We start from the raw sequence: 17806 nt of genomic DNA on the forward strand, positions 1-17806 counted from the left end.
CAGCGCGGGGGTCTCGCTGCCCCCCGTCCCCGCGTGTTCCGAGCGGCTGCAGCCTGGCAGAGCCCAGCGGCGTCCCCTGCCCCTCGGTGCTGCCCCACGCCCTGCGGCTGGGGGGGGACCGTGCCCGCTCCCGGGGGGCTGCGGGGGTCAGGCTGGCAGCTGCGGCGCCGCAGCGCAGGAAGCGACGGAGGAAAGCAGAAGTGCCGTGCCGTGGCGCGGGGGGGGGGCTGGGGCAGATTTTGGGCTGAACCCTCATTTCCTCTGTGCGAGGCTCGGCGCGCTGTTGCAGCGGCGGGCGCAGGCCGGGCCGTCCCAGCGGTGAGTGCACGTCCCTGCCGCGCCCACCCTGCAGCTTGCTCTCCCCTCGCCACCCCAAATATGTCCAGGCCCCCAAATCCAGCAGCAGGGGGGGGCAGAGGTGGCACCCGAGACCCTGCTCCCCGCCTTGGAGCCCCCCTGCTCGGGCGGGTGTCACCCAGCCGCTGCGGGTGGCTGGTGCTGGAGACAAGCACCCGCCTGGGGTGGGTTGGGGGGCCGGGACCCCGGGAGGAGGAAGGAGCCCGTCCCTGGGCGCTGCCCCGTCCCGGGTGGTTTGTGCCACGCTCTGCTCGCGGCGAAGCCTTGACCCCAGGATCCCAGGACCCCCGTGTCCCCTCCCCTGACTCCCCCGCGGGCTCCTGCTGGCTTCCGAGCCGTGGGGCGGGGGCCCGGTGACGGTGAGGGGCCTGCTGCCGACCCACCGGGGTCTCTGCCAGGAGAAGGGTCTCCGGGCTCGGCTCTCCGTGATGGGCCCCATTCTCCGCGTCCCCCCAGAGGGATGGGGAAGGGGACAGGGGACACCCGCTCTTTCCGGTTTGTCGGTCCCTGTCCTGGGGCCAGCCCGCACGGAGCGGGGTGAGTGGGGTCCCCTGTGCCGCTGTCACGGCTCTCGTCCCCTGGGCGCGGTGGGGAACTTGTGGCGCTCCTGGCTGGCTGCCCGCGACCGGATCCAGCAGCGCTGCCCGGCCAGCTCCCGGCACCTCCTGGGGAGGCCGAACCGCCCCGGGGTCCCGTGGGAACTGACCCAACGCCAGCGAACTCCCGCTGGTGCTGTTCCCCCCGTGGCACCCGGTACCCGGCAGGAGCAGCGCCCGGCGGTGTCCCGTGGGGTGCAGGCACCTGTCACCCCGTCGCCCAGTGCCGACGCGTCCCCTCCGCATCCCCAGGCAGGCGTGGGACGGGATGGGGGACTGGAGCATGCCCATCAGCTCGCTGGCTGAGGAGGTGGTGGCCCGGCTCTGCGAGCTCCTGGATAACACCGGCCGCGGCTGGCGCAGGCTGGCCGAGGTGGCCGGCGTGGAGAAACGCTTCAAGTGCAGGTAGGGACGGGGGAGCATCGGTGGGGGCCCGTGCCCCACCGGATGACAAAAAGCCCGTGGGCACAGCCCTGCCGTGGGCTGAGTGAGGGGCGCGTGGGTCCCCGTCCTCCCCGGGTGGGAGTTGGGCTGTGGTGCTGAGCGCCGCGGGCGCCTTGCAGCGCGGAGGAGCTGGAGATGTGCTCGCTGAAGGTGCTGGAGCCCCGCGGCAGCCCCACGCAGTGCCTCCTGCAGCTCCTGGCTGAGCGCGACTGCACCCTCAAGTACCTGCTGGGCTGCCTGGAGAGGATGGGGCACGCGCAGGCCTGCCAGGTCCTCGTCGGCGCCGGTAGGGACGGGCAGCGAGGTCCCAGAGAGGGGCACTGGGGGACAGCCTCAGCAGAATGAAAGCGGGGGGAGACGAGGAGCAGCTCTTCCTGGTGGTCTTGCTGTGGGATGGGATGGGATGGGATGGGACGGGATGGGACGGGACGGGACGGGACGGGATGTGATGGGATGGGACGGGACGGACGCAGTAGGGTGAGATAGGATGGGTTGTGGTGTGATGGCATGGTGGGGGTAGGCAATGGGATGTGGTGGGACAGGCTGTGATGGGACCAGGTGGGATGGGGTGGGGCAGGATTGGATGGGTTTTAGTGGGAAAAGAAGAGATGGAACAGGGTGGGGTGGGTCAGGTGGGATGGGGGTGAGGTAAGTGGGACAGCACTGAATGGGACAAGGTAGGATGAGACAGTTGGGACAGGACGGGGTGGGATGGGAGATGACAGGCTGCTGTGTGCAGACGTGGACAGGGTACGATGGTGGGACGGGATGGACTGGGTGTGGTGGACAGGGGCCTCAGCCAGCCCAGGCTGGTTTCTCCACTCCCGCAGTCCAGGACATGATCTACATCACCGTGCAGCCGGAATCGCAGGTGGTGCCAGAGGGGACGCGGGTGACCCTGTCCTGCTGGGCGGCCGGCCCGCCGGGGCTGGTGTACCAGTGGTTCTGCGGGAGGCAGGAGGTGAGGGCCCGCATGCTGCCCCGAGATGGACCCTGGGCTCCGTCTCCGTCGCGGCGAGGGAGCCCCCGACGCCTTGGCCCTCTCCTGCCTCGCAGGTGCCCGGCGCCACGGCCCCGGAGCTGGAGGTCGACACGGCCGCCCCACCGGGCCAGGCCCAGTGGTACATCTGCCGGGTGAACTGCGGGGCCACCTTCGCCTTCTCCAGGTGGGCCCACGTCCGCGTGGAGAGGGCCAGCAGCCCCAGCTCAGGTGGGCCCCGAGATCGGCGTCCCGGGCTGTGGGGGGCTCACCCCGTCGGGGCTGGGGCGGCTCCTGCGAGGGCGTCGCCCGCCGGGTCGCGCCCTGGCTCAGCTGCCAGCGTCCCTGGGCTCGCTGGGGCGACGGCACGCGTGGAGGAGCCGAGCGCCCCGTGCGCCCACTGGCTTGTGGCGCCGAGGGTGAGGGACTGCGGAGCCCTGCCGCGGCCGGGTGCCGGATCTGTCGCCCTGTCCCCTCCCCAGCCGGCGGTTACTGCCCGGCCATGGCAGGGCTGCAGATCCTGCGGCAGCCACAGCCGTGCCGCCTGGCCGAGGGGGACACGCTGGCGCTGGAGTGCAGGGCCGTCGGCAATCCCCCACCCCAGTACCAGTGGTTCAGGAACCGGCGCCCCGTGGAGGGTGCGCAAGCGCCACAGCTCCAGGTATGGCGGGACCCTTGGTGCGGCACAGTGTGGCACAGCACTGCCCGGCACAGCGTGGCACGGCGCGGCCTGGCACGGCCCAGCATGGCGCCCCAGCCGCCTGCTCCGTCCTGCCGGCAGGTGAAACTTGCGACGACGGCCGAGCGGGGCAGCTACTCCTGCCGTGTGTTCAACCTGTTCCATGAGCTGTGGAGCCGGGAGGTGGACGTGGAGATCGGTGAGGGCCCCTCACCCTATGTGGGGCTCTGCCCTGTCCCCCATAAAGCCGTCCCATGGCTGCCGCACGGTTTCGGGGGGCTCCAGCCCGTGCTGGGGGTGCTGCCGCGCACAGGGCTCCCTGACTCCCCCTTTGCCGCAGGCCCCCGGCTCTTTGCCTCCGGAGGCTCCTGGCCGGAGGGGGATGGCGGTAGGTGTGGGCAGCGTGAGCAGGTCCCCCGGCTCTGCCCGGCATGCTCCACAGGCACCGCGGTGCGCTGGCACGGCGTTTCTCCCTTTGCAGGCTCCCCGGAGCACGGCGGCCCTGGCCAGCTGTACGGTAAGAGCCTGCCCGGGAGGGGCTGGTGGCCCCGTGGGGCTGTGGCTCTCTCCAGTGTCACCAGTGTCACCCCGCAAGGCCCCGCTGGGGGTGCAGCACGCTGGGGAGAGCGGAGCGGCGAGGCGGGGACGCCGCTGGGCACCCCAGCACCCCGGGAACGGTGACAGCGGCCACAACAGTGTGTCACCTCCGCGGGCTGAAGGCAGCGGGGACAGCGGGAGCGTCCCGCGTCCCGCTCCGTCCCCAGCGCCTGTCCCTCCCATCCCGGCAGCTACCGACAAAGTGGCCCTGCTGATCGGCAACATGCACTACCTGCACCACAAGCAGCTGAAGGCGCCCATGGTGGACGTGCATGCCCTCGCCGCGCTCCTCCGCCAGCTCGACTTCAAGGTGGTGTCGCTGCTGGACCTGCGCAGGGACGAGATGCAGATGGCAGTCAATGAGTTCCTCCTCCTCCTCGACAAGGGCGTCTACGGTGCGGCGGGGGGGGAGCCGTGTGGTTTTGTGCCGGCGGGGTCCTGGGGAGAGGCCGGGCAAGAAGCGGGCCCCAGCAGGCCAAGGGACGTCACCCGCTCTGCCTGTCTCTGACAGGTTTGCTCTACTATGCCGGGCACGGCTACGAAAATTTTGGCAACAGCTTCATGGTGCCCATTGATGCTCCCAGCTCCTACACCTCGGCGCACTGCCTGTGCGTGCAGCGCGTGCTGCGGAGCATGCAGCAGCGCCACACCGGCCTCAACATCTTCCTGCTCGACATGTGCCGCAAGAGGTGACCTGGCCCCGGCCACCAGCCTGGGGACAGGCTGCCACGCCGGGACGTCCCGGCGCAGGGATGCCGGGGGTGCCGGTTTCCAGGGGAGCGCAGCGCGGCGTCCTGGGGGTCCCATGCAAACCCTTTGGCTTTGTCTGGGTGCCCCAGAGCATGACCGCCCCGACTGAGCTGGCGAGCGCCACGATGGGTGGGCAGAGGGGCCCGGGGCAGGCCCTGGGGTGCCTTGGGGTGGGTTTGGGGGGGGGCAGCAGGTCCCGCTCTGCCCAGCGACTCTTCTCTCGCAGGAACCTCAACGACGACGTCATCCCGCAGGTGGGCACGCTGCAGGTCACGGCCAACATCGTCTTCGGCTACGCCACGTGGGTCCCCTCCCCACCACCCAGCAGCGGGGCCGAGCGTCCCTCCCTGGCATGGGGCGGGACAGGGGCTTGGCCCCGTTTGCACCGCGTGTTCCCCCCCCCGGTATCGGCAGCGTCGCTCCCTCCGGTCGATGCTGGAGGCGGCGGGCGAGCAGCGGCACCCAGGGCAGGGAGACGCCCACGGCGCTGCTGGGCTTCGGGCGCCTGAGGGGATGAACCCCCAGGCTCTCCCGGGGGACAGGGATTTGGGATGGCAATGTTTTATGCATCCAGGGCCCGGCACAGTGGCTGGGAGCAGGCAGAGCCGTGGGTGCCCGGCTCTGGCTTCCCCAGGGCTGTCACCCCAGCGGGGCCGATTCCCAGGGGAGTGACGCAGCCCACCACGCAGCCCACCACGCAGCCCACTGCTGCCCCGTCCCCGCAGGTGCGCGGATGCCGAAGCCTACGAGCTGAGCCAGGGTGAGCTCTCCAACGGCGTCTTCGTCACCTTCCTCAAGCGCTGGCTGCTGGAGGACGAGAAGATCACGGTGCTGCTAGACAAGGTGGCCGAGGGTGAGTGGGGAGCAGCGGGGGGCGGCGACCCCCCCCACCGGCCCCCGCCGACCCCCTCCGCGCCCCACAGACATGGGCACGCTGGAGATCACGCGGGGCCGGCAGGCGCTGGAGCTGCACAGCAACCTGTCGGAGAGACGCGCCCTGACGGACCCCATCCGCCCCCCGGGCCACGACGAGTCCTCCGCCAGGAACCTGCAGTGGGCCAAGGCTCACGGTGAGGGTCCCGGCCGCACGGTCTGGAGCCGCCCCCGGCGGAGGGGTCGGCCCTGAGCCACGGGGAGAGGTAGTGGGCAGCACCTGCCAGGTTTCTCCCACCGTGGAGGAGAGAAATGGCCGGCACAGAGCTGCTGGCCATGGCAGGAATGTTGTGTCGGTGACCCCAGCGGTCACCCCACCCACGGGTGCAGCCCCGGCCCCAAGCGCCCGTAGGTCCCAGCCCCGCGCCCGCTGTCCCCCCGCTCAGTCCTGCCGGAGAGCCGGCACCTCCGCTTCGACTGCGGCGTCACCGTCCAGCTGGGCTTCGCCGCCGAGTTCTCCAACATCATGATCATCTACACCCGCGTGGTGGCCGCCCCCGCGGATGTCGCCAGCTGTGAGGCCAAGCTCACCGACATACCCGAGGTGGGGGCGCGTTGGCGACACCCGCGCCGGGGCGATGCCGGGGAACGGGCTGGGGGGAGCCGCGGCAGCTCTCACGGCTGGGCGCCGTGCGTGGCAGGAGCTGGACGTGGACCTCAAGTGCACCAACAAGCAGAGCCCGGAGGAGGTGGGCAGCCCGCTGGCGCCCGCCTGGAGCCCTGGCTGCCCCTCCTGCTGCCTCTACAGCCGGCTCTGCGGCTTGCAGAAACTGCGGGTAAGAGCGGCGGCGGGCGGGGGGCCGGGCGGGCGGCCGCGGCCCGGGACGCATGCCCACGCTGCCGGTGCCCTCGCAGCAGGAGCTGGCGTTCACCGTCTGCCTGCAGTACCGCTACCGCGGCATGGACGACTTCGTGGAGGAGCGGCGTGCCGTCAGCGTGGGGAAGCCGCTCATCGCCAAGCTCAACCTGCGGCTGGCGGCCTCCCCCTCGCCGCCCAGCAGCCCCCTCTCCGCGTCCCCCCCCGGCAGCTGGGGGGCGACGGGAAGCTCCTGGGTCAACAGCCCCGAGGAGAACCTGAGCCCTGAGCTCCCTGGCTCCCATGCCCTGTAGAGGGGTAGTGCGGCCACCCCCGTGTCACCGCGGACCCCGGCGCCACGTCTGTCCTGCTGGGGGGCTGGGGGATGGCGTGGGTGGGAGCGGGCAGGGCGTGAGCCCCGTTCTGGCCCGTGGCAGGGGGTGCGGGACGCGCTGCGCGGCACGGCTGGGACCCCTGGCACGGGGGCCTGCAGCTCAGCGCTGCCCCACGTCCCCTGGCACGGCAGCAGCAGCCCCATGTCCCGGGACAGTGCCAGCCCCAGGCGCTGGGACACGGCTGGAGCGCGGGGGGCCGGGTGCCCAGAGCCCCCGGCTCAGCTGGCGCGAGGCGTCGCGCCGGGGCAGCGCTGGGCTTGTTCAGGCCTGGGAGAAATAGAAATAAGCAGATTAGGGGGCAAATCCCGCGGGAGGGGATTAGAGGGAGTGGGAGCGGGAGGGCTCCTGCTCTGCCGTGAGGGGCTGGGAGAGCCTCCCAGTGCTCCCAGTAGCACCCAGTTCTGTGCTGGCCCTGTCCAGGCAGCGATTGGGATCCAGGTGGGGGGCAATGCTTTGTTGCTGGGGTTGTTCCCAACCGTGGCTCCGCGTGCCGGTGCCCGCAGTGCCATGGGGCGCGCTCCGCTGGCTCTCGCGCGCGGAAGCAGCAATAAAGCGGGAAGGGCAGGCGGCTCGAGGCTCCTGCGGTGCTCCCGCGTTTGCGCGGCGTGGGTTTGGGCCGGAACACTGCCCGTCCCCGCGCTACGTGACCGACCCCTCCTCAAGGGTGCCCTGACACCCCCGTCGCGGTGCCCTGGGGCGCTCCGGTATCCAAATTAGCTCATTTGGATAATTTGCATAACGCCCCAACCGCAGGGAGACGCAGCCTCATCCCGGCGCCTCCCCGTGCCCTCGCTTTTGGGTGGCGGTTGCAAGATTGGGGGGGGGGGGTGGGGGAGCATCCTCGCCCCAATTAGGCTCCGATCAAACGGGCCGGGGGGGGTGCCGCGCCCCCCGCTCTCCGCGCCAGCCGGCTTTTGTTGGCACTTGGGAGGCCGAGGGGTGCCCCGCGCTGGCGCCAGCCTTGGCCATTATGTCATGCGAACGGCGCAGCCCCCATTGAGCGCGTCCCAGCCCCCGGATCAAACCCCATTACTTCCGCGGCCGTTGCTTCATTATCTCCCCGGCCGAGCAGGCCTCTGCCGGGGCCTCTGCGCCGCGGCCTCGCCCCATTAGCCGGGCTGGGGAGCCGGGGGAGCATCGATTATGCGTTTAATGGTTTGTTAGAGGTTTAATTGTCACTAACGAAGCAGATGAGCAGCAGCAGCCGGGAGACCGGGGACAAGGAGAAGGGTCTCGCCGGGGTCAGCGCCTCGCCTGGCCCAGTGGCATCTCGGCCGATCCCGCCTGACCCCGGGGCCGGGGGGACCTCCGAGTCTGGCCCTGGGCTGTTGGATTGGGGTGAGACTCCCCCAGGGTGGGGGGGCTGCAGCCGGGCTGGCACTGAGGGGGTCCGGCCCGTGCGGGGACACGGGGACACGGTGGGGACGGGTTGTGGCTGTCGTCGGGTCGGAAGCAGGAAAATTTTCTGGGGAAACATCTCATTTTGGTGGGGGGAAGGTCAGTGCCTGCCTCGCTTCCCCAGGGACCAGCAGCACCCCAGGACACCCCAGGACACCCCCGGGGCACCCGCTGGCCGAGGACTGAGCCCTCGTCCCGCGCTGTCGGGGCTGTGCTCCAGCACCCCAAACCCACCGCGGGCTCAGCCGTCTCTGCCGGGGCCGCGCAGGCCTCGCCGCCATCATAAGGGTGCCAGAGACGCTGGCCATGCCCCGAGCCCCGCGGGTGGGCAGGCTGGGTCCCCCCTGGGCCGCAGAGCTGTGCCAGTGACGGCAGGGACACGGCACCCTGCTCCCGCCTGGCAGGGACCGCAGATGGGGTCAACCAGCCCTGCGGCACCCCGCTGTCCCCCGCTGCGGGGATCCCCCTCCTCCTGCCAGCGCCGGCCGGGGGCCGCGGGGGTCTCGCTGCCGCCCGCCCTCCCGCCGGCGCGGTGACGGCAGCTTTGGGCCACCAACATGTGGCCGGGCGGGCACCGCTGGGGAGCAATTAGGGCAGGTGGGCAGCAGGCGCAGCCCCCGAGCGACGCCGAGCAGATGCCCCCTGACAGGCCACCAAGGACGAGGACGAGGCTGTGGCGCGGCACAAAGCCGGTCCTAGGCTGCAGCCGGGGCGGATTCGGTCACCCGTGCCCGGATCCGGCCCCAGCCCTGCCTGACGGAGCAGGGCAGGAGGGATCCCTGGGACCGATGCTCCTGCAGTCCCCGGGAAGCCCCTTCCCGGCGGAGGGTTCACGGGCGGCACCGCTAACGAGGAGCACGAGGGGCAGGGCCCCCGTGGCGCCCGACTTCACACGCGGCAGCCGTTCGGCTCATCTCTTTACTCACGATACAACCATCTGCTCAGCGCCGATGCACCCACCGGCACAACCGGCATCGCGCCCCGCCGCGGCTAAAAGCATCCCCCCAAGTACTCCCTGCGAAACTAGAGCTTTCCTGTCCGGTTTTGTTAAGTCTGCAGCATTAAAAAAAAAAATTAATAATAATGGGAAGGGGAAGGGGCACAGGGAGAGGAGGTGTCCCCAGGGCCGGTGGGTGCCCCGCTGGCGTGGTCCGATGCCTGGGCCTCGGGCACCCGGGCCGGCGCCTCGGCAAGGCAGAGGGGCCGCGGGCGGCTGCCGGGGTGCTCTCCCACAGCGGGGTCTCGCTGGCGCCCCGGCTCGCACCCCTGCCACCGACGGTGCCGGCTCAGCGAGGGGCAGGGTTCGGTCCCGCTGAGCATCCCACCGTCGCCCCCTCGCCCGCCCCGGGGCCCAGCCGACACCGAGGTGGGGCAGGAGCCCGGGCCGGCGCAGCCATAGGGGAGCGTTCATCAAATGGGCTGCCAGGTCTTGTCGATGGTCTGGATGTGCTCCTTGGCTTTCATGCGGAGCGAGGCGATGCTGGAGCTCCGCTGGTCCACCTCCTCCAGCGGGAACTTGTCCACAAAGGTGGTGCCGCACTGGTAGGGCGCGGGGGCCATGGGCTGCATGCCCTGCGCCATGGGTGGGGGAGCGTTGAGGAAGGAGTGCCCGCCGTAGGGGGGCTGCAGGGCCTGGGGGGCTCCCATGAAGCCGGGGATGCTGTGGACCGTGGTGGCGCTGGAAATGGGGGACGTCAGCCACGGGTCGAGCGGGAGGGAGTTGCTCATGGGCCCCACACTGGGGGTCATGGGGGGCCGGTTGAAGGAGAGCACGGGGGTGTCGTGGAGCTTCATAGAGCTGGCCTCCATCTTCTCCTGCCGCCGCCACTTGGCCCGTCGGTTCTGGAACCAGACCTGCGAGGTGAGAGCCGGGGTGAGCCCCGCCGCACCCGGCCGGTCTCTCGCAGCGTGCCCCGTGCAGGGTGCCCCCCACGAGGTGGATGTCCCGTTTGGGGTACCCCATCCCGCGCAGGGTGCCCCACGGGGCTCCAGCAATCCCCAGCACCCCACGCACGCCTCTCCCGCAAACCCCAGAGACCGAGGGCATCTCCAAGGTGCGGAAGGTGAGAGGTCACCGCGCAGCCCCGGCCCTCGCTGCTCCACGGGAACGCGCACCCCAGCACCGCAAACCCCCCTATGGCCCCCGGCATCATCTTGTTTGGCCTTCAAAAGCCCCTCTGCAGAAGCTTTTGGAAGCAAAACTGCCATGGTCGCAACCAAAACCCAGCAGGAGAGAGAGGGACCAGCGAGCCCAGGCCAGCGGCAACGTCTTGCCCCACACGAGCCACCCGTTGGAGCGCGGGTCCCTGTGTCCCCAGAGGCCACCGCAGCACGGGGCACAGGCCATCTGTGCGCGATGCGAGGGGGAGCAAAGGGGGACTGCTGGGCTGGGATGGGAACCACTCCCGGGGCTGCTGTGGGACATGGGGCCGTGCTGGTGCAAACTTCACAGCCGGAGAAGGGCAGCGGAGCTGGGGAGGGGTCTGCTGCACCAGTCCCGTGAGGAGCGGCTGAGGGAACTGGGGCTGTTCAGTCTGGAGAAGAGGAGGCTGAGGGGAGCCCTCATCGCTCTCCACAGCTGCCTGAGAGGAGGCTGGAGGGAGGTGGGGGTCGGTCTCTCTTCCCAAGTGACGAGTGAGGGGATGAGAGGAAATGGCCTCAAGCTGTGTCAGGGGAGGTTTAGGTTGGATATCAGGAAAAATTTCTTCACTGAAAGGGTTGTAAAGCGCTGGAACAGGCTGCCCAGGGGAGCGGTGGGGTCCCCATCCCCGGAGGTGTTCAAAAGAGCTGTGGGTGTGGAGCTCAGGGCATGGATTAGTGGTGGACCTGGCAGCGTTAGGTTAACGGTTGGGCTTGGTCTTAAAGGTCTCTCCCAACCGAAGCGATTCATGAGCCCACGGCTCTGGCCGTTGCTCAGAGCTCGGCAGTGTCCCCACAGGCTGGGCCGCTGCAGGAAAAGGCTGCGTTGTCTTGGACAGGGGCTGAACTGGGACCTCCCGGGGTAACTAAATCTCCTCTCTAGTTTTGGCAGAAGCAGCCGGCTCTGCGGAGGTGCCCCCCCTGCCTCGAGCAGAGGGGAAACTGAGGTACGGGGTGAGGCGGCGGAGCTGGGAGCAGAGCAAAGCTCTCCAGCGCCGGGGGGGGGGGTCCCTTTGCCACTGCCCGGGGGACGGGTCCGGGGTGCTGGGGCGCCCTCCCTACCTGCACGCGGACCTCCGGCAGGTTGACCTTCATGGCCAGCTCCTCGCGGCTGTAGACGTCGGGGTAGTGCGACTTCTCAAAGGCGCGCTCCAGCTCGTGCAGCTGGTAGGTGGTGAAGGTGGTGCGGTTCCGCCGGTGCTTCTTCTTGGGCTGCTCCTCCTCGGCGGCGGCCGGCGGGGTGCCCTCGCCGTCCCCCGGCTTCCGCAGCTCGCCCAGCTCCCCCTCGCACTTATTCAGGAACATGGCGGCTCCTGCGGGGGGGGAGAGTGGGTCAGCCGGGGTGTGGGGACGCCGGGCCCCCCACGCGACCGCGGGCCGGGGGCGGACGGATGAGTGGATGGATGGACAGAGTGATCCTGGGAATGGGGTACCCTCCCTCCCGCCGCAGTGTTATCCTGGCGTGGGGGGCGTCGCCGCAGGCGCCCCGCGCTCGGCTCCACTCCGGGATGGGACCAGGCCAAGGCGCCCGCCCAGAGCTCAAAGCCAAATTTCACCTGCGCCGCTGCTGAGACCCGATCCGACCCCCACTCCGCCCTGGCACAGAGGGGCCTGAGGGGCTCCCCTCTCTTCCCCACGGGCCGAGGGTCCGGCCCTGAGCCGCTGCAGGACCCCATGCCAGCCTCCACGTGCAGCCGGAGCGACTCCATGCCGTCCCCAGCTAATAACTTTTTTCCCCCCACTCTTCTAAGCATTTTCAACCCTTGCAACGTTTCATCTTTAAGCTTTTCATCCCGTGTCTGAAATCTTCCCGCAGAATTTTCCGGGGATTAAGGGTCCCTTTCTGCCGCGGGGATGCGGGCAAACGTGGCAGCGGGGCAGCGAGCCGCCATCCGGGGGCACAACTGCCAGAGAGAATGCGCTGCGTCGCCCGGGCCACCGGCGAAAATTCCCCAAAATTGGGAGCGGGAAGCAGGGGGGCAGAGGGAAGCTGATTTGGGGAGTGTGGGTGCACTGCACGGTGCCCCGGGCGCAGCGTCCGTGTGCCGCGTGTGCCACGCACGCAACGCCATGCTTGCGTCTGCAGCGTGCAGGGCGCGGCACCTGTGTGCAGTACGTGCGGTGCGTGTGCGGTACGTGCAGTGCGTGTGCAGTGCGCGCAGCTCAGCACGCATGCAAGGAGTGCGGGGCGTGCAGCGTGTGCGGGGCGTGCACAACGTGGAGGCACAGCGTGAATCCGTGCACGGTATCCGGGGACGCGGGGCGTGCAGCACGTGTGCAGTGTCTGCGCGGTGCGTACGGTGCCTTTGCGTGCCATGCACGCCGCGTGTGCAGGTGTGCAGTGTCTCTGTAGAGCATATGCAGTGTGCCCAACACGTGTGGGGTGTGCCCAACATGCGTGAGGTGTGCCCAACACGTGTAGGGTGTGCCCAACACGCGTGAGGTGTGCCCAACACGTGTGGGGTGTGCCCAACATGCGTGAGGTGTGCCCAACACGCGTGGGCTGTGCCTGGTATCTGTCGGTGCCGGCCCCGGCGCCCCTGCACCGCTCTCAGAGCACGCGCTCCGGGTGTGCGGTGCACGCAGCGCACGGGCCGCAGCACGTGTAATGTGGGCTGTGTGTGCGGCGTGTGCAGCGTGTGGTGCTTGCTGTGTGCGTGGCAGGCGCTGCGTGCGCGGTGCGTGCCCAGGCCCCGCGTGCCCTACGTGTGCAGCGCTGTGCGTGCGGCGCGTGCAGCGCGCGAGGCTTTGGGAGCTGCCGGCCCCCCCCAGGACGCCCCACGGCCCCTCACGGGGTGACTCGTAGCCCCCGGGGGCTCCGGCCAGCCCCACTGCTGCAGGGGGGCCGCAGTCTCGAGGGGCAGGGGTGCTGGGTGCTGCGCCCCGGGGCGCCCCGGGGCGGCAGTGAGCGGGTGCTGGGGGCAGCGGGGGCCCCGCTGTCACCATGCGAGCGTCGTGGCGTGTCCTGGGGCTGGGGACGCGGCGAGGAGACGGGGTCCCCCCCACCATCGGCTCTCACTCACCCGCTTCTCATTTGCGCAGCTCCGCACCTGCGAGGAGAGGGGAGAGGGGGTGAGCGCCCAGAGCCCCCGCAGCGCCCGCCTGGCACGCGGACCCCTCGGGGACCCCGCACCACACCAGGGCCCGGCCACGTCCCGCGGCCCCGCAGGGCGAAGGGGCGGGAGCTGGGGCAATGGGGCGGAATTAGGGGGCGCCGGGGCAATGGGGGGGTGAGCTGGGCACTGGAAGGGGGGTGGGATGAGACAGGGCACTGGGGAGGGCTGGAGACAAGATGGGGCAAGCGGGAGCGGAGACGAGGCAGGGGACAGGGAGACAGCGCGGTGACGGAGGTCACGGCCAGGGCAGCCCCCATCGCCCCCACGCTGACGGCAAAGGCACCCAAACCCCCCGGGAAGCGGAGCAGACCCTGGCGTGGGAGCGGAAACTAGGGGAAGAATGGCGAAATAACCAAGGGGAGCGACCCGGCAGCAGGGCGGCAGCACCGGACCCCGTGGGGCGGGGTGGGGTGGGGTGGGGGGTGCGAGGGCTGGGCCGTCCCACGCCCCCCACCCCGCTGCGCCTCAGCCCGGCCGGGTCCGTGGGCGGCCCTGGGCGCGGAAGAGGGGACCCCGGCTGGGCTGGGCTGGGCTGGGGGACATCGGCACCGGCCACCCCGTGGTCCTCGCCCCCCAGGGCCTGGCCCCGCAGCCCCGAGCCCTCGCCGCCGGCGTTTTGGGAATCCTGCCTGAAAGCAGGCAGCGCTGAGCGGGTGCGGCGGGGAGACATTTTCCTGCTGCTGCCGTCATCCCGGCTGCAGTTTTGGGGTTTAAGCCCTTAAGTTTCAAAACCGTGCTGGGAACCCCAGGGGACCCGAAGCCTCGGGAGGGGTTTTTCCCCCAGTTTTCCCCGCGGTTTTCCTGTGGGGGCTGCCGGCTGGGGGCAGGGGGTGCCTGCTGTCAAAGACACCGCAACGGCAGCAGGAACGGCGTTGAGCCGTGGTAGGAGCGGGTAACAAACCGCTTCCCTGGTGCCAGAAAGCAGCAGAGCATCAGCGAGGACCAGCGGCCTCCCGGCAGCAGGGACACAGATGGGATGGCCCTGCTTTCCATGGGGGCCAGTTTTTTGCCTTCGAGAACCCGGCCTGGTGCCAGGATGTGGGTGCCCGGGCTCGGGCCGCTCAGGGTGGGCTGCGTGCAGCCACCGGCATGGATGGGGCGCGGGGCTGCCTCCTGCCCTCAGCCCCGGGCGTAAGTCGGCGCCAGCGACGCTGTGGGCACCCGCTCCCGAGCCCCCAGGGAAGGATGCCAGCCCCCGCCCCGGCCCCCGGCCGCAGCCTGGGACACCCGCTCCCCTCACCAGCGCCTTCCGCCCGCGCTCCCTCCCAACCCGGACCGGGACGGCGTTACCTGCTGGGCCCGCTCGGCTCTTCCAGGAGTATTTAACTTGGCCGTCCCGCCTGGGAACCAAACAAGCGGCTCAACCGCGCCAATCTCGCAGCTTTGGCCGCCAAAGTTGCCTCTAGTCTTCTTATTTGTCACAGAACCGCCGCGCTAAGGCCCGGGAGAATCTTTATTTAGTGTTGCAGATGTCACCGAGGCCCCGCAGATTGGAAATGAGTCCAAAGGATTAGGACGAGGTTATTAATTGGAGGCCTTCCCCTTTAAGAATGATTGACAGTTACTTTCTGGACAAGTAATTGCTCTAAATGTCCCCCCAGCGCGGGCCGGGGGGGCGGACAAAGCCCCGCTGCCTTCCCCACTCGGATTGTCTCCCCACAAAGGCGTCCTGCTGGAGTTTGCCGTGTAATCCCCTCATTACGGGCCAGCACGGAGAATTAGGAGCGGGGCGCGGTGCAGAGGGGCCGGGGCGATGGGGGGGGGGTTGCCTTGGCGGGGGCTCTGGGATGGGGATGGGGTCTGGGCGGGTGCCCCGGCCTCGGCGGGGTGGGGGGGCATCGCCCCAATCGAGTCCTGGGGGTGGCTGTGGTGACGGCGCGCGTGCGGCCCCCACGGGCTCCCGGCCTGGGACAGGTGTGACCGCCGGCCACGGGACGGCCTGGGGGGACTGGGACCGGGCACGGGGCCCTGCGTGAGGGCTGAGTGTGGGGACCTGCTGCGGGCTCCGGGGCTGGGGTCCAGGCGCGGGGACCGGGCGTAGGGAGCGGGCTACGCACCCCGAGCCTGGGGGTCCAGCCGTGGGGACCATCCCCGGGGGCTGCCCACAGCCGTGGGGGAGTGGGGCAGACGCATCTGGGCCGGGGGGCAGAAGCCCTCTCCTCCCCGCTCCAGCTGCCCCCCTGGAGACCCTGGCCCAGAGGACAACGGACCGTCACACCGGGGGTCCTGGGCGCTGCGGGTGGGGGTGCTCGGTGCAGCGCGGACACCCCCGTCCCGCCGGGTGGGTCTCGCCCTGTTCTCTCTCCGCTCACTTTTACTTTCTCCCAAAAGCCTCTTCCTGCCACCTGCGAACGCTGCCGCCCCCGGCCGCGTCTCGGCTTCCTCCCACTCCCTTCCTCTCCGCGCTGCGGTTCCCCTTTCGGATGGCAAATGTCAGCGCGGAGTTTTGGACCCCCACCCCCAACCCCGTGCCGGGTGGCTGCTGGACCCGTGCACGTCCGTGTCCTCCCCACCGGAGCCGCCGCCGGCGGGACCCCACAGGTGGCCCCGCTTTGGGCACCAATGCCGTCGCCGTGTCCCTCCCGGCTGGGCCGCGCGGCTTCGCCTGCCCCGTCTGACACCGCTCTGGGGACGGTGTGACGCTGTTTGGGGGACAGCGTGCCACCGCCCCGGGGACAGGCTGCCCCCACACCGGGGATGGTGTGACATGTCCCGGGGGGGGACACACACCACACAGCGCTGCCGGGGGGGGTTTTTTGGGGACACCCCTGGGCGCAGGGATGCAAACGGGCGCCTGGGCCTGCCACCTCCACACGCCCAGCGCCTGTGCCCATGCCAGCCACCGCGGCGGGGGGCAGCAGCCGTGTCCCCCACTCCGGGCGCAGGAAGGTGCTGCCACGCTGGGACCCCCGGTCCCAGGGGCGCTGGGGTGGATTTAGGAGCGGGGGTGCCCGGCTGCCTGAGTTCGGCATCGCCCGCGCGGCGCTGGCCCTGCCACCCGCCTCAAGGTGTTGGCTCGCAGGGGGGAGGCCGGCGGCTTATTTGCCAAATGATTATAATTGCCTTTTAGGAGCAGATAGCAAATTGATTTGCTTCCTTGTCCAAGGCTCGTAATCGCTTCATCACTTTAAAATATTAATGCTATACTTCTTTGCTAGTTTCCCAATTACCCTAATTGAAGGCAAATTGGTTAAGAAGGTGCAATGCAGAGTATCAGGGGGTTTAGTTCACTCAAATGACAGTTTTAAACCCCCCTAATCCTATTAGCGGGCAAAGCCGCTAACGCTTAGAGACGCTGCGTCAGCTTACCGGGGCGGTGGGGCCGGAGGCGGGGGTCGGGGCGGGGGGCGGCCGGGGGCCACCGGCCTCACGTGACCAGCTCGGCCGGGGATTTATCACTTTTTTAGTCCATTAAGAGGCCTTGGGCAGGCGGGGAGGCAGCAGGGGTGACCCAAAAGGGTGCTGAGCGGGAGGCAGGTGGCAGCGTGGGGAGAGCGGGGGGGGGGGGCAGGACGATTAGCCAAGGAGACCTGGCGGAGGGTCCTGACCCGAATCCTGGCCGGCGCTGGGAGCCTCCGCGCAGCCCCACTGGGAGCACTGGGAGCACTGGGAGCCTGGCTGCTTGTTGAGGGGGGCCCCAGTGTGGAGCAGGGACAGAGGAGCCTGCTGTGACGGGGCGCGCTGGGGACCTCGGTGCCACCGTCCCAGCAGCCGGCACCCAGCATCGAGCCCCAGCCCTGGGTCAGCGGGGACGCGGGACGGGATGGCTCGCTGGGTGCCACGGCTGCTGCCGCTCCATCGGGGACCCGGCCGGGGACGGGAATGGCCCCATCCCGTGCACCGCGGGTGGATTTTTGTGCCTGAACGGGCGATTTTGCCAGTTCTGCAGAAAGGCTGGAGAGCGGGGAGGGGAGCGGTGACGAGGATGGGAGGGACGGTGGGATGGCAGGGCCGGCAGGGCGGCAGGGCCAGTGGGGCTGCCAAACACAAGAAGGCTCCCGAGCGTCACACCCCGCCGTGTCTGCCTGTCGTGGGGAGCTCCTGCAGCCACCAGCGCCTTGCCCGGGACCTGAGGGGTGGGTGCCGGGGTGGGGGACAGCACCTCGTGCACCCGGGGGGCTCCTCAGTGGAGCTCCCGCAGCTCTGCCTGCGCCAGCCGGGGGGGGCTGAGACCTGCAGCTCTTGTGACAGCGATGAGCTCCGTGGCCCAGCTCCCACCCCACCTGCGCTGGAGTCGGCCGCCCCTTCCCAGCCCCGCGGCCGCGGGCAGCCCGGGGCAGGGCCGTCCCCACAGGCCTTTCCGGAGCAGATGGCCCCAGCGTGGGGAGGACGGAGGGGGCTCAGCGCGTCCTTTCTTTCATGCAGACACAGCGTGACTCCCCCAGCGGCTCCTGCTCCGGCGGGGCGCTGCGGCGGGGGCCGGTGCGTTTTGCAAGGGTTCAGCTAGCTTAGTCCCCGGGGACAGGCGACTCAGGCAGATTAGGCCTCGCTAAAATAGGCAGGTATTAGCCATCTCGGCGGCCCCCAGCCTTCCGGTGCGGCTGCATTTAAGCCAGCGCCGCTGCGAGCGCCCGGGAGCGGGGAGCGAGTCTCCGAAGGGGCAAGGAGCAGCTGGGCACCCTGGTCC

General features: G+C 69.9%; 2 protein-coding genes across 2 annotated transcripts; one reads left to right on the forward strand and one right to left on the reverse strand.

Annotated features, from left to right (window-relative positions):
- Positions 1 to 302: 302 nt before the first annotated feature.
- Positions 303 to 7096, forward strand: LOC147597483 (mucosa-associated lymphoid tissue lymphoma translocation protein 1-like). The gene is made up of 17 exons (XM_086767338.1): positions 303 to 318; positions 1206 to 1358; positions 1517 to 1683; positions 2228 to 2358; positions 2454 to 2607; positions 2859 to 3037; positions 3158 to 3254; positions 3396 to 3443; positions 3537 to 3572; positions 3844 to 4047; positions 4164 to 4341; positions 4629 to 4703; positions 5128 to 5255; positions 5326 to 5472; positions 5722 to 5879; positions 5977 to 6111; positions 6191 to 7096. The coding sequence occupies exons 2-17, from the start codon at positions 1222 to 1224 to the stop codon at positions 6443 to 6445; spliced, it is 2229 nt and encodes a 742-aa protein (XP_086623464.1). The 5' UTR covers positions 303 to 318; positions 1206 to 1221; the 3' UTR covers positions 6446 to 7096.
- A 2238-nt stretch (positions 7097 to 9334) lies between these two features.
- RAX2 (retina and anterior neural fold homeobox 2) lies at positions 9335 to 11368 on the reverse strand. Its single transcript, XM_086767448.1, has 2 exons — positions 11126 to 11368; positions 9335 to 9778 (listed from the first exon to the last, which is right to left on the reverse strand). The coding sequence occupies exons 1-2, from the start codon at positions 11366 to 11368 to the stop codon at positions 9335 to 9337; spliced, it is 687 nt and encodes a 228-aa protein (XP_086623574.1).
- Between the last annotated feature and the right edge of the window lie 6438 nt (positions 11369 to 17806).

The sequence above is a fragment of the Chlamydotis macqueenii genome, chromosome 26 (genome assembly GCF_036417535.1).
Source record: "Chlamydotis macqueenii isolate bChlMac1 chromosome 26, bChlMac1.mat, whole genome shotgun sequence".
Lineage (NCBI taxonomy): Eukaryota > Metazoa > Chordata > Aves > Otidiformes > Otididae > Chlamydotis > Chlamydotis macqueenii.